General features: G+C 40.4%; 1 protein-coding gene across 9 annotated transcripts in view; it reads right to left on the bottom strand.

The window, feature by feature from the left end:
• Positions 1 to 19,574, bottom strand: part of Abca16 (ATP-binding cassette, subfamily A (ABC1), member 16) — a 185,656-nt gene that overhangs the window by 109,949 nt on the left and 56,133 nt on the right. For all 9 annotated transcript variants that reach the window (XM_087607578.1, XM_087607580.1, XM_087607590.1 and 6 more), the window contains one exon: positions 15,327 to 15,508. In XM_087607578.1, coding sequence (XP_087463704.1) covers positions 15,327 to 15,508 — 182 coding nt within the window. The remainder of the gene's footprint in view (positions 1 to 15,326; positions 15,509 to 19,574) is intronic.

The raw sequence follows: 19,574 nt of genomic DNA, 5'->3' as shown, positions 1-19,574 counted from the left end.
TTCAATGGGTGCTGTCCAATGAGCAAGGGGCATATACATCCCTGACCCCCTTTGCTAGGTTGATGGGTGAGAACTTCGTGCTGTATAATGTTTCAGCTACCAGAAAAAGGTGATACCAGGTTGATCAATATTCAATATAATAACCTCTTGGTAAATAATACTGCCACTAGTACTTCAGTATGTGCTAGATCACCTTTTTTCTGATAAGCACTAATGTAAGCAGTGGTGCTTTAAATTGTAATAGCTCTGATGTAGTCTGCTATTTAGCTGAATGCTGGGATGGCACCAATGACACCGCAGTGATGGTTAAGATTTCCTCCTTTGTGCCAATCCCAGTGGAGGCAAACCCAGATAGCTTTCCTATTCTTAATTTGCTGAGAGCCAAAAGAGATTTTGGAATTACGGCAGCCATAATTTCAGCCATTGTGCTGTCTGCTGCCGCAGCTACCACAGCTGAAATCGCTATGACCAATCAAATACAGACGGCTGAGACTGTCAATCAGATTGTAGAAAGAACTGCAGTGGTGCTAGAGATACAAGAAGAATTTAATACCCATTTGGCATCTGGCCTTCTATTAGCCAATCAAAGGATAGATTTAGTTCAAGAACAAATTGAAGCACTGTATCATATGACACAGCTGTCTTGTGTTTCCTCCCTTAGAGGTTTATGCATTATTCCTTTGTGAGCTAACTTTTCTCAGAATTTTCAACAGAGCAAAGAAATCTCGAATTATCTGAAAGGAAACTGGTCCATGAAAGCAGAGCAACTATCAAGACAATTGCTGATGCAGATTGCTGTCCTCAACAGCACTAGGCTGGACCCCATCACAGTTGAAGACTTTACCTCATGGATTACCAATGCTTTCTCCCTTTTCAAGGAGTGGGCGGGCATGTTTGTCCCCGGGAGCTATTGTCCTCCTGGGATGCGGAGTAGGTCTCTGGCTTATTGGCTGTTTAAAAAGAGAACATGCCAGACACAAAATGGTTGTTTACCAGGCTATGACCACCATTAAAAAGGGTACTTCTCCCAACATATGGCTGGCCTCTTTGAAAGATCAAGAGTTCGCCCTAGATCATTTTTGTCACAGTCATGTGGAGTCATTGTATCCAGGGACGGGCAACTTTCCTCGAACTCGGACCAACCTAAGACACGGGGCCCGGTGGCGATAGGGTAACTCTATGACGGGTAAGGCCGAGTTTGGATGAGAACGACCTAAGACAGGAGCAATGACAAGATTGACGTGACACCCAGATCTAGACCAGTCATTTTATTAAACAAAAAAGGGGGAGATGTAGAGAGCGGCGCGGCGAAACAAAGATGGCGCCGACATCCAGCCTTGTCTGGATATAAACGACTTACTGCGCATGTGCAGGCTTGTCCCCTTGCTAGGGCTCCCTCTAGTGGTGAACAGCGGTACTGCACATATGCGGTTTATGCACCAGGTGTTAGTTGACCGTTAATATGCTAATGAGGTGATTCATTCTCCGCCAATCCCTGGAGGACAAGTAGTGGGGTGATCCAAGCCCCACCAATCCCTGAGAGATAATTAGCATACTGTTGTCTATATAAGCCGAGCGATTTTGCTGCTCGGAGTCCCTGTTCAAGAGAGCTGTAACACTAAGAGAGCTGTAACACTAAGAAGAGCTGTAACACAGTAAAGGTTTGCTCGCAGAAGAATCCTGTTGCCACTCGTCGTTCTTGCTGGCGGGACATTGGGCGCGCGACATGTATCTGGTCCCTTTCAGCATGCATTTTTTAGCTTTATCAATCTTATCTAGTTTTGGTGGCTGTATACATATGGGCAACATGTGGGGCAGGCTCTGAATGGCCATTCCTTGAGTCGCTGCTCTAAACTTTGCTTCCATATACCCTCCTATGGATATTTTTTGCCCATTAAGAAGGAGTGGAAGCATCCACATTTTGGTCATCCTTCTTGAGCTTCTTGTTGTCTTTGAATTGCATCTTGGGTAATTTGAGCTTTTTGGCTAATATCCACTTATCAATGAGTGCATACCAACTGCGTTTTTCTGTGATTGAGTTTCCTCACTCAGGATATTTTCTAGTTCATTTGATTTGCCTATGAATTTCATGAAGTCATTGTTTTTGATAGCTGAATAGTACTCCATTGTGTAGATGCACCACACTTTCTGTATCCATTCCTCTGTTGAAGGGCATCTGGGATCTTTACAGCTTCTAGCTATTATAAATAAGGCTGCTATGAACATAGTGGAGCATGTGTCTTTGTTGAATATTAGAGCATCTTTTGGGTATATGCCCAAGAGAGGTATAGCTGGGTCCTCAGATAGTACAATGTCCAATTTTCAGAGGAACCTCCAGACTGATTTCCAGAATGGTTGTACCAGTCTGCAATCCCACCAATGATGGAGAAGTGTTCCTCTTTCTCCACATCCTCGCCAGCATCTGCTGTTGCCTGAGTTTTTGATCTTAGCCATTCTTACTGGTATAAGCTAGAATCTCAGGGTTGTTTTGATTTGCATTTCCCTTATGACAAAGGATGTTGAACATTTCTTTAGGTGCTTCTCAGCCATTCAATATTCCTCATCTATGAATTCTTTGTTTAGCTCTGAACCCCATTTTTAATAGGGTTATTTATCTCCCTGCAGTCTAATTTTATGACTTCTTTGTATATTTTGGAGATTAGCCCTCTATCTGTTGTAGGATTGGTATAGATCTTTTCCCAAATCTGTTTTCCCAAATCTTTTCCCAAATTTGTCCTAACGACAGTGTCCTTTGGCTTATAGAAGCTTTGTAACTTTATGAGATCCTATTTGTTGATTCTTCACCTTAGAGCATAAGCCATTGGTGGTTTGGTCAGGAAATTTTCTCCAGTGCCCATGTGAGATTCTTCCCTACTTTTTCTTCTATTAGTTTGAGTGTATCTGGTTTTACGTGAAGGTCCTTGATCCATTTGTACTTAAGCTTTGTACAGGGCAATAAAAATGGATTGATTTGCATTCTTCTACATGATGACCTCCAGTTGAACGAGCACCTTTTGTTGAAAATGATATCTTGAGAGAAAGGTAGAGAGGAGAGGGTGAGAAGCCATGGCAGGTGATATTAAGATTCTACTCTGTGTATTTACAGGTTGTTATCAATGTTCCTAAGGGATGGATGGTACCGGGCTTTGTATGTTTAATTGGGCAATTATATCTCATCAATTGGGTCAAAGATTATTGTGTTGTGTGTTGTTTTAAGTGACGGTTTGAGTGTAGGAAAGTGTGTGGTGGCAGGAGATTCTGGGTGGACGAGGAGTTGGGATGTGTTTCCCCCAAGATATCTAGGAGATATCTTGGAGCACTGCATTGCGGACCTAGCGGGTTAAAGACAATACTTTTTTTTTTATTTTTATATTTAAACAACAACAGATGGCGAACCAAGGTGATGAGCAAGAATCCACTAGTAATCATAAGAGTTGAGAGAAAGTTTTTATTTTCTAAGTAGGAGGAGGCCAGCACCATGTTTAGTCATGTGATATCTTAGCACGGGAAGGGAATTCAAACAAAGAAATGGGGAAGCCACCTGGGCTGGCAGGCTGTAGGTCCCCTGCTGTGTGATAAGTAATGGCAGCTCGGAGAGTTAGAGATTAAAAGCTGCTTTTTAAAGAAAGTTGTTTAGAAAGTCTTTCAGGATACTCATATTCTTTTTAACGTGGGCTCCAGGGGAATTTTGGGTTGAAATCCTAGTTAGACAAGCTACTTCTTAATTACAGCTACTAAAAGGTGATTAAGTTTGTTTTTAGAAAGAAGAGAGTAAAGAGATTACCTGAATCAGGTGGGGATTTTCATCCAAGGTTCAGAATTTAGGAAAAAATTGGTCACTAACTCCAAGTAAAGAGTTGTGGTTAATGTCTGTAACACCAGGCAGAGTGAATGCAGACATATAGAAGTTGATAAGGTTAAATAAAAATTTGTGGCTCTGGGTAGAGAGCCTAACAGATTGAGATAGTTTGGGCAAAAGTCCTGGTTTGATATTTTGCTTATTGATATTGGAATGATAGAAGGTATTTGGTTTGTTTTATGAATTACCCCGCTAAAGGCCATATGGCTCATTGATGTCGGCTAGCAAGGGTTTGTGGCTACTTTTGATATTTACCATAACAGGAAACTTGAATTCTCTTAACGTGGGCTCCACGAAAATTTTGGTTTCATTTCCTGCTATCATAGAGTACAAAAGCCTATCAGGCTCATTGTTTAGCTTGCTTCCTTTAAAAAAAAATTATTTAGTCTTCATGATGGGTGTTTTATGAGTTATATTATTTGAGTTTTATGGTTATATTATTACTCTGGGATAGAGTACAAGATACAAGCTTTTCTGGTTTCAGACTAAGGAACACAGTATTTTGGGAGAAAGATTTTGTCTTTGTGTTTTTAAAAAGTGTGATTAGGCTCTGGACACCTCACAGAATCATACTGATCAGATTTGATAGAGGTAGACCGCCTGAAAAATTTATTCAGGAGAATCAAACAAAAAGATATCTGGATTCTAAGCTTTTGTCTTGAGAGTTGTATTTTACAGAGTGTGCCTACTTGGATTCCTGGTCTCAAGGACTTTCAGCTGGGTCCAGTCAGGACACATTGGCTACAGCATTTGCTTCATTCTTCCTACCCCCTTTCCCCCACGGAAATCTCAATGCCCATGTACAGCTTGAAGAAGTTATAGAGGAGTCGTCACCTCAATTCCCTGGACTTTGCGAGGCTGGAAATGGTTATTCTAAAGTTGTTTTTATGAGGAATTTAAAATTGGTTGTAATTTAACAGGAAGGAATTAGCTAGATTGAATTGTACAGTCAAAATCTCATTTGGTAACTAAGCTTAAATCATATCTTTGTTTTGGTATAGAATTTATTTGTCAAAGAGTTTAAAAGTACAAGGTTTAGAGTCATTCCTTCTATTGTTGTCATTACAAACTTCTGAGTTGATTACACCTGTGAGTTAAGATTCAAATAGCAAAGACATGGCTCTGGGTTTGTGAGAGTACTTTCAAGATATTATTTAAGATATAAAGACAACAGCACAGATTGTCTTATATAGGTAGATGGTTTTAAAAAATGTCAGAAATCCACAAAATTTGAGATTTAAAGTTATTTATCTTTTGTTGAGACATATCTGCTACTAACAGTTCCCCTTTGGTGGATTTAATGAAGAATTTGAACATCTCTACATCCAGGTGAGGCAATACTTTGTGGCTTGGCAGCCACTGGACAAAACTGCCTGTTTTATCTGCAGACTAATACTGTCCAGAATAAGACAAATTATGCAAAATAGTTGACTGATAAACTCTGCCAAGACAGGGTGACCAGCCCTTCAAAATCTGCATTTCAAGAGTCTGTCAGTTGATTTTGGGCTAGAAGGCTGAAGACTTGAGCTCACATGTTGCTAACAGTGGACTGTGCTAGTGGAGATTTACCTCTACAACCTCTCAGTTCTAGAAGCCATGTTACGCTTCCTATGTGTATAGATAGTTGGTCATTCTCAGATTTCTGATGGGGTTGAAGACTGATTATAGTCTCATAGCCTATCAGGCTGTATAACTCTGAATATACATATTTTATTGGATAGTTATCAGATAGTATACGAGCTAGCCAATATATAATATAGATTTTTAAGCCTTTCTTAAGCTAGAATGAAAAACTAAATGTTCTGTTTAACTGGTATAGTGTTGAACAGGGTGTTAGATATATTTTATGCTTTTAATTACAACATGATAGCTGTACTCAGCTTATATTTGAGAGAAAAGTTTTTTTAATTAGACAAAAAGGGTGAAATGTAGGATGATATCACAGGTGAGGCAGGCACAAGATAAAAGGAGGCCTGTCATTGGAAGGATGGGCGGGAGAAAAGTTTGAAGGAAGAGGAGGAGACTGGAACAGAGAAAGATAGAGACAGGAGAGAGGAGAGGGTGAGAAGCCAAGGCAGGTGATGTTAAGATTCTGCTCTGTGTATTTACACGTTGTTATCAATGTTCCTAAGGGATGGATGGTACCGGGCTTTGTACGTTTCAGTGGGCAATTATATCTTATCAATTGGGTCAAAAAAAAAAAAGAAAATTATTTTTTTCCATTGGATGGTTTTGGCTCCTTTGTCAAAAAATGAAGTGACCATAGGTGTGTGGGTTCATTTCTGGGTCTTCAATTCTGTTCCACTGGTCTGTCTGACTGTCTCTGTACCAATACCATGCAGTTTTTATCACTATTGCTCTGTAATACTGCTTGAGTTCAGGGATAGTGATTCCCCGTGAAGTCCTTTTATTGTTGAGGATAGTTTAAGCTATCCTGGGTTTCTTGTTATTCCAGATGAATTTGCAAATTGTTCTGTCTAACTCTTTGAAGAAATGGATTGATATTTTGATGGGGATTGCATTGAATCTGTAGATCGCTTTTGGTAAAATGGCCATTTTTACTATATTAATCCTGCCAATCCATGAGCATGGGAGATCTTTCCATCTTCTGAGGTCTTCTTCAATTTCTTTCTTCAGTGTCTTGAAGTTCTTATTGTACAAATCTTTTACTTGCTTGGTTAAAGTCACACCGAGGCACTTTATATTATTTGGGTCTATTATGAAGGGTGTCGTTTCCCTAATTTCTTTCTTGGCTTGTTTCTCTTTTGTGTAAAGGAAGGCTACTGATTTATTTGAGTTAATTTTATACCCAGCCACTTTGCTGAAGTTGTTTATCAGCTTTAGTAGTTCTCTGGTGGAACTTTTGGGATCACTTAAGTACACTACCATTATCATTTGCAAAATAGTGATATTTTGAGTTCTTCCTTTCCAATCTGTATCCCTTTCACCTTCTTTTGTCATCTGATTGCTGTGGCTAGAATTTCGAGAACTGTACTGAATAAGTAGGGAGAGAGGGGGCAGCCTTGTCTAGTCCCTGATTTTAGTGGGATTGCTTCAAGTTTATCTCCATATAGTTTAATGTTAGCTACTGGTTTTCTGTATATGGCTTTTACTATGTTTAGGTATGGGCCTTGAATTCCTATTCTTTCCAGGACTTTTATCATGAAGGGGTGTTGAATTTTGTCAAATGCTTTCTCAGCATCTAATGAAATGATCATGTGGTTCTGTTCTTTCAGTTTGTTTATATAATGGATCACGTTGATGGTTTTCCGTATATTAAACCATCCCTGCATGCCTGGGATGAAGCCTACTTGATCATGGTGGATGATTGTTTTGATGTGCTCTTGGATTCGGTTTGCCAGAATTTTATTGAGTATTTTTGCATCGATATTCATAAGGGAAATTGGTCTGAAGTTCTCTTTCTTTGTTGGGTCTTTGTGTGGTTTAGGTATAAGAGTAATTGTGGCTTCATAGAAGGAATTCGGTAGTGCTCCATCTGTTTCAATTTTGTGGAATAGTTTGGATAATATTGGTATGAGGTCTTCTATGAAGGTCTGATAGAATTCTGCACTAAACCTGTCTGGACCTGGGCTCTTTTTGGTTGGGAGACCTTTAATGACTGCTTCTATTTCCTTAGGAGTTATGGGGTTGTTTAACTGGTTTATCTGTTCCTGATTTAACTTTGGTACCTGGTATCTGTCTAGGAAATTGTCCATTTCCTGCAGATTTTCAAGTTTTGTTGAATATAGGCTTTTATAGTAAGATCTGATGATTTTTTGAATTTCCTCTGAATCTGTAGTTTATGTCTCCCTTTTCATTTCTGATTTTGTTAATTTGGACACACTCTCTGTGTCCTCTCGTTAGTCTGGCTAAGGGTTTATCTATCTTGTTGATTTTCTCAAAGAACCAACTTTTGGTTCTGTTGATTCTTTCTATGGTCTTTTTTGTTTCTACTTGGTTGATTTCAGCTCTGAGTTTGATAATTTCCTGCCTTCTACTCCTCCTGGGTGTATTTGCTTCTTTTTGTTCTAGAGCTTTTAGGTGTGCTGTCAAGCTGCTGACATATGCTCTTTCCTGTTTCTTTCTGCAGGCACTCAGAGCTATGAGTTTTCCTCTTAGCAGAGCTTTCATTGTGTCCCATAAGATTGGGTATGTTGTACCTTCATTTTCATTAAATTCTAAAAGTCTTTAATTTCTTTCTTTATTTCTTCCTTGACCAGGTTATCATTGAGTAGAGCATTGCTCAACTTCCACATGTATGTGGGCATTCTTCCCTTATTGTTATTGAAGACCAGCTTTAGCCCGTGGTGGTCTGATAGGACGTATGGGATTATTTCTATCTTTCTGTAGCTGTTGAGGCCCGTTTTTTGACCAATTATATGGTCAGTTTCAGAGAAAGTATCATGAGGAGCTGAGAAGCAGGTATATCCTTTTGCTTTAGGATAGAATGTTCTATAAATATCTGTTAAGTCCATTTGGTTCATGACTTCTCTTAGTCTGTCTACGTCTCTGTTTAATTTCTGTTTCCATGATCTGTCCATTGATGAGAGTGGGGTGTTGAAATCTCCTACTATTATTGTGTGAGGTGCAATGTGTGTTTTGAGCTTTAGTAAGGTTTCTTTTACGTATGTAGGTGCCCTTGTATTTGGGGCATAGATATTTAGGATTGAGAGTTCATCTTGGTGGATTTTTCCTTTGATGAATATGAAGTGTCCTTCTTTATCTTTTTTGATGACTTTTAGTTGAAAATTGATTTTATTTGATAGTAGAATGGCTACTCCAGCTTGCTTCTTCTGACCATTTGCCTGGAAAGTTGTTTTCTAGCCTTTCACTCTGAGGTAGTGTCTGTCTTTGTCTCTGAGGTGTGTTTCCTGTAGGCAGCAGAATGCAGGGTCCTCGTTGCATATCCAGTTTGTTAATCTATGTCTTTTTATTGGGGAGTTGAGGCCATTGATGTTGAGAGATATTAAAGAATAGTGATTATTGCTTCCTGTTATATTCATATTTGGATATGAGGTTATGTTTGTGTGCTTTTCTTCTCTTTGTTTTGTTGCCAAAATGATTAGTTTCTTGCTTCTTCTAGGATATAGCTTGCCTCCTTATGTTAGGCTTTACCATTTATTATCCTTTGTAGTGCTGGATTTGCAGAAAGATATTGTGTAAATTTGGTTTTGTCATGGAATATCTTGGTTTCTCCATCTATGTTAATTGAGAGTTTTGCAGGATACAGTAACCTGGGCTCACATTTGTGTTCTCTTAGGGTCTGTATGACATCTGTCCAGGATCTTCTGGTTTTCATAGCCTCTGGCGAAAAGTCTGGTGTCATTCTGATAGGTCGCCTTTATATGTTACTTGACCTTTTTCCCTTACTGCTTTTAATATTCTTTCTTTATTTTGTGCATTTCGTGTTTTGACTATTATGTGACGGGAGGAGTTTCTTTTCTGGTCCAATCTATTTGGAGTTATGTAGGCTTCTTGTATGCTTATGGGTATCTCTTTCTTTAGGTTAGGGAATTTTTCTTCTATGATTTTGTTGAAGATATTTACTGGTCCTTTGAGTGGGAGTCTTCACTCTCTTCTATACCTATTATCCTTAGGTTTGATCTTCTCATTGAGTCCTGGATTTCCTGTATGTTTTGGGCCAGTAGCTTTTTCTGCTTTACATTATCTTTGACAGTTGAGTCAATGATTTCTATGGAATCTTCTGCTCCTGAGAGTCTCTCTTCTATCTTTTGTATTCTGTTGGTGATGCTTTTATCTACAGTTCCTTGTCTCTTCCTTTGGTTTTCTATATCCAGGGTTGTTTCCATGTGTTCTTTCTTGATTGCTTCTATTTCCATTTTTAATTCCTTCAACTGTTTTGATTGTGTTTTCCTGGAATTCTTTCAGGGATTTTTGTGACTCCTCTCTATGGGCTTCTACTTGTTTATTTATGTTTTCCTGTGTTTCTCTAAGGGAGTTCTTCACGTCTTTCTTGAAGTACTCCAGCATCATGATTAAATATGATGGTGAAACTAGATCTTACTTTTCTGGTGTGTTTGGATATTCCGTGTTTGCTTTGGTGGGAGAATTGGGTTCCGATGATGCCATGTAGTCTTGGTTTCTGTTGCTTGGATTCCTGTGTTTGCCTCTTGCCATCAGATTATCTCTAGTGTTACTTTGTTCTGCTATTTCTGACAGTGGCTAGACTGTCCTATAAGCCTGTGTGTCAGGGTGCTGTAGACCTGTTTTCCTGTTTTCTTTCAGCCAGTTATGGGCACAGAGTGTTCTGCTTTCGGGCGTGTAGTTTTTCCTATCTACAGGTCTTCAGCTGTTCCTGTGGGCCTGTGTCCTGAGTTCACTAGGCAGGTCGCTTGTAGTAGAAAGGTTTGTCTACCTGTGGTCCCGAGGCTCAAGTTTGCTCGTGGGGTGTTGCTTATGAGCTCTCCGTGGGGGCAGCAACCCGGAAGATCTGTGCCGCCCTTTCAGGGAGCTTCTGTGTACCAGGGTTCCAGATGGCGTTTGGTGTTTTCCTCTGGAATCAGTAATGTGGGCAGAGTGCAGTCTCTTCTGGCTTCCCAGGCGTGTCTGCCTCTCTGAAGGTTTAGCTCTCCTTCCCACGGGATTTGGGTGCAGAGAACTGTTTATCTGGTCGGTCCCTTCAGGTTCCGGTGGTGTCTCAGAAGCAGGGGACCTGCTGCTGCTGTGCCCTTATCCAAGGGAACCCAGAGGCCGTATACAGTTTCCTCTTGGGCCAGGGATGTGGGCAGGGGTGGGCAGTGTTGGTGGTCTCTTCCGCTCTGCAGTCTCAGGAGTGCCCACCTTTCCAGGCGGTGAGGTCTCTCTCCCACGGGGTTTGGGAGCAGAGAGCTGCTGCGGGCAGGGATCCGAGGGTTTAGTATAGAGGTTGCTGAACTGGACAGGGTAGAAGCATAGAGGTACTGCTAGCTTCACAGCCGTGGAGCTTTCCGGGATCGCTGTCAGACCAGCATCTCTCTCTCCTCTTCAGCTTGGGCCTGTCTGCTACAGAGTTCTGAAGGCTCACACATTTGAGTTTTCCAGTGGAAGTTCAGGAGTCTCTGTCTCAGGTCTCTATCTTATGCCCTTGGTGCAGATCTGGGAGGCGGGGGCGACCGGCGGGTCAGTGACCGAGTTGGGCCGGTTTGCAAGAATTTTATTGAGCATTTTTGCAGCAATATTCATAAGGGAAATTGGCCTGAAGTTCTCTTTCTTTGTTGGGTCTTTGTGTGGTTTAGGTATAAGAGTAATTGTGGCTTCATAGAAGGAATTCGGTAGTGCTCCGTCTGGTTCTGGAATAGTTTAGACAGTATTGGTATGAGGTCTTCTGTGAAGGTCTGATAAAATTCTGCACTAAACCCATCTGGTCCTGTGGTATTTTTGGTTGGGAGACTTATAATGACTGCTTCCTCTTCTTTAGGAGTTATGGCTTATCTGTTCCTGATTTAACTTTGGTACCTGGTATTTCTCTAGAAAATTGCCCATTTCCTCCAGATTTTCAAGTTTTTTTGAATATAAGCTTTTGTAGTAGGATCTGATGAGTTTTTTAATTTCCTCTGATTCCGTTGTTATGTCTCTGATTTTATGTTTATATTATTTTTTGATTTTGTCAATTTGGACAGACTCTCTGTGCCCTCTGGTTAGTCTGGCTAAGCGTTTATTTATGTTGTTGATTTTCTCAAAGAACCAGCTTTTGGTTCTGTTGATCCTTTGTATAGTCCTATTTGTTTCTACTTGGTAGATTTCAGCTCTGAGTTTGATTATTTCCTGCCTTCTACTCCTCCTGGGTGTATTTGCTTCTTTTTGTTCTAGAGCTTTTAGTGTGCTGTCAAGGTGTTGATGTATGTTCTCTCCTGTTTCTTTCTGCAAGCACTGAGAACTGTGAGTTTTCCTTTTAGCACAGCTTTCATTGTGTCCCATAAATTTGGGTATGTTGTTCCTTCATTTTCATTAAATTTTAAGAAGTCTTTAATTTCTTTATTTCTTCCTTGACCAGGTAGAGCATTTTCAACTTCCATGTATATGTGGGCATTCTTTTCTTATTGTTACTGAAGACCAGCCTTAGTCCGTGGTGGTCTGATAGAACACATGGGATTATTTCTATCTTTCTGTATCTGTTGAGGCCTGTTTTATGACTGATTATATGGTCAATTTTGAAGAAAGTACCATGAGGTGGTGAGAAGAAGGTATATCATTTTGTTTTAGGATAGAATGTTCTATAAATATGTTAAGCCCATTCGGTTCATGACTTCTCTTAGTCTGCCTATGTCTCTGTTTAATTTCTGTTTCCATGATCTGTCCATTGATGAGAGTGGGGAGTTGAAATGTCCTACTATTATTGTGTGAGGTGCAATGTGTGCTTTGAGCCTTAGTAAAGTTTCTCTTATGCATGTAGTTGCCCTTGTATTTGGAGCATAGATATTTAGGATTGAGAGTTCATGTTGGTGGATTTTTCCTTTGATGAATATGAAGTGTCCTTCCTTATTCTTTTTGATGACTGTTGGTTGAAAACTGATTTTATTCAATATTAGAATGGCTACACCAGCTTGCTTCTTCAGACCATTTGCTTGGAAAGTTTGTTTTCCAGCCTTTCACTCTGAGGTAGTGTCTGTCTTTGTCTCTGAGGTGTGTTTCCTGCAGGCAGCAAAATGTTGGGTCCTCATTGCGTATCCAGTTTGTTAATCTATGTCTTTTTATTGGGGAATTGAGTCCATTGATGTTGAGAAATATTAAGGAATAGTGATTGTTGCTTCCTATTATATTCATGTTTGGGTGTGAGATTATGTTTTTGTGCTTGTCTTCTCCTTCTTTTGTTGCAAAATGATTAGTTTCTTGCTTTTTTGCTTACATCCTTGTGTTGAGCTTTACCATTTACTATCCTTTGTACGGCTGGATTTGTAAAGGTATTGTGTAAATTTGGTTTTGTCATGAAATATCTTGGTTTCTCCATCTATGTTAATTGAGAGTTTTGCTTTATACAGTAACCTTGGATGGCATTTGTGTTCTCTTAGGGTCTGTGTGACATCTGTTCAGGATCTTCTGTCTTTCATAGTCTCTAGTGAGAAGTTGGTGTAATTCTGATAGGTCTGCCTTTATATGTTACTTGACCTTTTTCCCTAACTGCTTTTAGTATTCTTTCTTTGTTTTGTGCATTTGGGGTTTTGACTATTATGTGATAGGAGGAGTTTTTCTTCTCGTCCAATCTATTTGGAATTCTGTAGACTTTCTGTATGTTTACAAGCATCTCTTTCTTAAGGTTAGACAAGTTTTCTTCTATGATTTTGTTGAAGATATTTACTGGCCCTTTATGTTGGGTGTCTTTACTCTCTTCTATACCTATTATCCTTAGGTTTGACTTCTCAATGTGTTCCTGTATGTTTTGTGCTAGGAGCTTTTTCCATTTTCCATCATCTTTGACCATTGTTTTGTTGTTTTCTATGGAATCTTCTGCTCCTGAGATTTTCTCTTCTATTGTGTTCTGTTGGTTATTCTCGCATCTATGACTCCTGATCTCTTCCCTAGGTTTTCTATCTCCAGGGTTGTCACCCTTTGTGTCTTCTTTATTGTTTCTATTTCCATTTTTAACTCTTGGATGGTTTTGTTCATTCCTTTCTCCTGCTTTTTTGCTTTTTCCAGTAGTTCTTTAAGGGATTTTTGTGTTTCCTTTTTAAGGGCTTCTAGTTGTTTACTTGTGTTGTCCTGTATTTCCTTAAGGGAGTTATTTATGACCTTCTTCAATTCCTGCATCATCATGATAAAATGTGATTTTAAATCTAGATCTTGCTTTTCTGGTGTGTTTGGATATCCAGTGTTTGCTTTTGTGGGAGAATTGGGCTCTGATGATGCCAAGTAGTCTTGGTTTCTGTTGCTTGGGTTCCTGTGCTTGCCTCTTGCCATCAGGTTGTCTCTGGTATTAGCTTCTCTTGCTGTTTCTAATAGTGGCTTGACTGTCCTGTAGGCCTATATGTTTTCCTGTTTTCTTTCAGCCAGTTATGGGAATAGAGTGTTCTGCTCTCAGGCGTGTAGTCATTCCTATCCACTGGCTTTCAGATTTCCCTGTGGTCAGGAACCAGGTCCTAGGTCCCAGTGTGCAAGGGGCACAGATGGCACACGGCATTTTCCTCTTGAGTCAGGAATGTGGGCAGACTAGTAAGAGCACCAGTGGAAGGGGAAACCCTTGGTCCTGCCAAGACTGAACCCCCAGTGAACATGATTGTTGAGGGGAGGAGGGTAGTAATGGGGGGAGGGTGGGGAGGGAAACACCCATACAGAAGTGGAGGGGGAGGAGTTAGGGGGATGTTGGCCTGGAAACTGGGAAGGGGAATAACAATCGAAATGTAAATTAGAAATACTCAAGTTAATAAAGATGGAAAAAAATAAAGGAATGTGGGCAGAGAGTAGTCTCCTCTGGCTTCCCAGGAGTGTCTGCCCCTCTGAAGGTCTAACTCTCCCCCTACAGGGTTTGGGTGCAGGGAGCTGTTTGACCAGTTCAGTTCAGTTCAGATCCGGGCACAGTCTGGACCACGGGCCTCCTACAGCTTGATTTCTCCTATATTCCTGTGACCAGAGGCACTATGCAGTTTCCTCTTGGGCCAGGGATGTGGGCAAAGGTGGGCAGAAGTGGTGGTCTCTCCTGCCCTGCAGTCTCAGGATTGCCCACACTTCTGGGTGATCAGGTTTCTCTCCCACGGGGTTTGGGAAAAGGGAGTTGTGGGCCAGAATCAGCGAGGTTCGTGCACCAGCTAGTAACCAGAAGTGCCCAGTCCCAGACGAATTCTGCCTTTTTGTGTCCTGACTTCACCAGGCAGGTCACTTGGAGCAGAAAAGTTGATCTTACCTCTGGTTTCAGGCCTGAAGTTGCTCCTCAGGGCTGGCTTTCAGCTCTCTGTGAGGGCAGCAACCACAATGGCCCTGCTCCTACTGCTCGTAGGTCCCTATCAACACTTTTCTACTTCATGCAAATAACTGGTTAGACCCTGAAAGGGACCAAGTGTTGAAGCTTAGATACAGGAGTTATTTAGTTCTCTCTTTGCTAGAATCTAACAAAGTACCTCACGTTAATCTGGTGTGAATTCCCTTTGGTTCCCAACTCTCTAATCTAAGGGACTAACTGTATTCTTAGGCTAGCAAGGGTCATAGCACTTACAGTTTTAAAAGCTTCAGTGTTCTAGTCATACATGTTATACAACTATATATACAGCAGAATTTATGGCATATCAAGAAATTCATAGTGTCTCAGTATGGTGATATATAGGTTAGGATTATCTACATTTGGCTTTTAAATTTAATTAGATTTATGAAGAAGGTTTACAAAGCCTATGAATAATTAGAATAACAGCAACATTAAAACTCACCATAAAGGGAGTTAGGAGAATCAAAGAGTTAAAGGAGAGAAAACCATAATCAGAATATAGTGTATGAAAAAATCTATTTTCAGTAAAACAAAAATAGAAAGAAAGAAAAAACTCACCATAATGAAAAAGTACCATGGTTGAGGCACACCACACTGTCCAGGAAAGACAGCTTCTACATACCAGGTAACAAGGCTGTATAAGAAAGCATCAAGCAAAAGCATTCCAAGCATATAGCCAAAGTTGAGATTATCCTCAAGATTGGCTGGTGTCCAAAGGTTGTCCCATTTAACACCAATCTCTGAAATAAAAGGGAGACACTGGGAATGGGTGAAAGAAATCTTTGCAACTTGGTACTCTGCACTGTCAGTTACCTCTCAGCTATAGCCCTTACAATTATATTACTACAGAACAAGGTGGTTACATTTTTCCCTTGTTTCTTCAAAACCTTTAAGAAAGAAATTAGGGAAATGACACCCTTCACAATAGTCACAAATATATAAAATATCTTGGTGTGACACTAATAAAGCAAGTGAAAGATCTGTATGACAAAATTCAAGTCTCTGAATAAAGAAATTGAAGATCTCAGAAGATGGAAAGACCTCCCATGCTCATGGATTGGCAGGATTAATATCTAAAAATGCCCATCTTGACCAAAGTAATCTACAGATTCATTGCAATCACCATCACAACTCCAACTCAATTATTCATAGAATTAGAAAGAGCAATTTGCAAATTCATTTGGAATAACAAAAAACCCAGGATAATAGCAAAAACTATCCTCAACAAAAAAGAACTTATAGGAGAATCACCAGCCCTAATCTCAAGCTGTATTACAGAGCAATAGTGAGAAAAACTGTATGGTACTGGCACAGAGATAGGCAGGTATATCAATGGAATAGAATTGAAGATACAGAAACCACACACCTATGGTCACTTCTTCTTTGACAAAGGAGCTAAAACCATCCAATGGAGAAAAACAGAATTTTCAACAAATGGTGCTGGTTCAACTTGAGATCAGCATGTTGAAGAATGCAAATCCATCCATTCTTATTACCTCGTACAAAGCTCAAGTCCAAGTGGGATCAAGGGCCTCCACATCAAACCAGATACACTCAAACTAATAGAAGAGAAAGTGGGGAAGACCTCAAACACAAGGGCACAGGGGAAAATTTCCTAAACAGAATACCAATGGCTTATGCTCTAAGATCAACGATTGACAAATGGGACCTCATAAAATTGTAAAAGTTCTGTAAGGCAAAGGACACTGCCATTAAGACAAAACAGCAACCAACAGATTGGGAAAAGATCTTTACCAATTCTACATCTGATAGAGGGCTAATATGCAATATATACAAAGAGCTCAAGAAGTTAGAATCCAGAGAATCAAAAAAAAAACCATATTAAAAATGGTCTATGGAGTGCACAGGGTCCTAAGAGAAGGCAGGTCAGATCCTTCTGGTTGCTACCCTCACAGAGAGCTGAAACCCAACTCTGAGGAGCGACTTGAGGCCCGAAACCAGAGGTAAGACCAACTTTTCTGCTCCAAGTGACCTGCCTGGTGAACTCAGGACACATAAAGGCAAAATCCTCTGGGACTGTACACTTCCAGTTCTAGCTGAGGCCCGAACTTCGCTGATCCCGGCCCACAGCTCCCTGCTCCCAAACCCCGTGGGAGAGAGAGAGCTCATTACCCAGACAGGAGGGCACTCCTGAGACTGCAAGGCAGGAGACCGCCAGTATTGCCCACCCTTGCCCCCATCCCTGGCCCAAGAGGAAACTGTATAGGGCCTCTGGGAACAGGAAGATAGGGACACTCAAGCTGCAGGAACGCTGTGGTCCAGATTGCGCCCGGATCTGAAGGGACCCAGTCAAACAGTTCCCTGCACCCGAATCCCATGGGAGGTAGAGCTAAACCTTCAGAGGGGCAGACACGCCTAAGAAGCCAGAGGAGACTACTCTCTGCCCACATTTCTGACTCTAGACGAAAATGCCTAGTGCCATCTGGGGCCCCTGTGCACATGGTCCCAAGAGAAGGCCGGGCAGGCCCTTCTGGTTGCTACCCTCATGGAGAGCTGAAACCCAGATCTGAGGAGTGACTTCAGGCCCGAGAACAGAGGTAAGACCAACTTTTCTGCTCCAAGTGACCTGCCTGGTGGATTCGGGACATACTCCCAAAGGAACAGCTGAAGACCAGTAGACAGGAGCAACTACACGCCTGAAAGCAGAACACTCTGTTCTCATAACTGGCTGAAGGAAAACATAAAACAGGTCCACAGCACTCCTGACACACCAGCCTATAGGACAGTCTAACCACTGTCAGAAATAGCTGAACAAGGTAACACCAGAGATAATCTGATGGCAAGAGGCAACCGCAGGAAACCAAGCAACAGAAACCAAGACTACATGGCATCATCGGAGTCCAATTCTCCCACCAAAGCAAACACTGAATATGCAAACACACCAGAAAAGCAAGATCTAGATTTAAAATCACATTTGATCATGATGATGGAGGACTTCAAGACATAAAGAACTCCTTAGAGAAATGCAGAAAAACACAAATAAACAAGTAGAAGACCATAGAGAGGAGTCACAAAAATCCCTGAAAGAATTCCAGGAAAGCACAATCAAACAGGTGAAGGAATTAAAAATGGAAATAGAAGCAATCAAGAAAGCACAAAGGGAGACAACCCTGGATATAGAGAACCAAAGGAAGAGACAAGGAGCTGTAGATACAAGCATCACCAACAAAATACAAGAGATAGAAGAGAGACTCTCAGGAGCAGAAGATTCCATAGAAATCATCGACTCAACTGTCAAAGATAATGTAAAACTGAAAAAGCTACTGGCCCAAAACATACAGGAAATCCAGGGCAGAATGAGAAGATCAAACCTAAGGACAATAGGTATAGAAGAGAGTGAAGACTCCCAGCTCAAAGGACCAGTAAATATCTTCAACAAAAATCATAGAAGAAAACTTCCCTAACCTAAAGAAAGAGATGCCCATAAACCTACAAAAAGCCTACAGAACTCCAAACAGATTGGACCAGAAGAGAATTTCCTCCCGTCACATACCAAATGCACAAAACAAAACACCAAATGCACAAAACACCAAATACACAAAACAAAGACAGAATATTAAAAGCAGTAAGGGAAAAAGGTCAAGTAACATATAAAGGCAGACCTATCAGAATTATACCAGACTTCTCACCAGAGACTATGAAAGTCAGAAGATCCTGGATAGATATCTTACAGACCCTAAGAGAACACAAATGCCAGACCAGGTTTCTGTATCCAGCAAAAGTCTCAATTAACATAGATGGAGAAACCAAGATATTCCATGACAAAACCAAATTTACACAATATCTTTCTACAAATCCAGTGCTACAACGGATAATAAATGGTAAAGCCCAACATAAGGAGGCAAGATATATCCTAGAAGAAGCAAGAAACTAATCATCTTGGCAACAAAACAAAGAGAAGAAAAGCACACAAACATAACCTCATATCCAAATATGAATATAACAGGAAGCAATAATCACTATTCTTTAATATCTCTCAACATCAATGGCCTCAACTCCCCAATAAAAAGACATAGATTAACAAACTGGATATGCAACGAGGACCCTGCATTCTGCTGCCTACAGGAAACACACCTCAGAGACAAAGACAGACACTACTTCAGAGTGAAAGGCTAGAAAACAACTTTCCAGGCAAATGGTCAGAAGAAGCAAGCTGGAGTAGCCATTCTACTATCAAATAAAATCAATTTTCAACTAAAAGTCATCAAAAAAGATAAGGAAGGACACTTCATATTCATCAAAGGAAAAATCCACCAAGATGAACTCTCAATCCTAAATATCTATGCCCCAAATACAAGGGCACCTACATACGTAAAAGAAACCTTACTAAAGCTCAAAACACACATTGCACCTCACACAATAATAGTAAGAGATTTCAATACCCCACTCTCATCAATGGACAGATTATGGAAACAGAAATTAAACAGAGACATAGAGAGACTAAGAGAAGTCATGATCCAAATGAACTTAACAGATATGTATAGAATATTCTATCCTAAACCAAAAGGAAATACCTTCTTCTCAGCTCCTCATGGTACTTTCTCCAAAATTGACCATATAATCAGTCATAAAACAGGCCTCAACAGATACAGAAAGATAGAAATAATCCCATGCATCCTATCAGACCACCATGGGCTAAAGCTGGTCTTCAATAACAATAAGGAAAGAACGCCCACATATACATGGAAGTTGAGAAATGCTCTACTCAATGATAACCTGGTCAAGGAAGAAATAAAGAAAGAAATTAAAGACTTTTTAGAATTTAATGAAAATGAAGGTACAACA

This window comes from Rattus norvegicus, chromosome 1, assembly GCF_021556685.1.
Source record: "Rattus norvegicus strain SHRSP/BbbUtx chromosome 1, alternate assembly SHRSP_T2T, whole genome shotgun sequence".
NCBI lineage: Eukaryota > Metazoa > Chordata > Mammalia > Rodentia > Muridae > Rattus > Rattus norvegicus.
The sequence above is the reverse complement of the archived record's forward strand: the minus strand, read 5'-3'. Positions and strand labels throughout refer to the sequence as shown.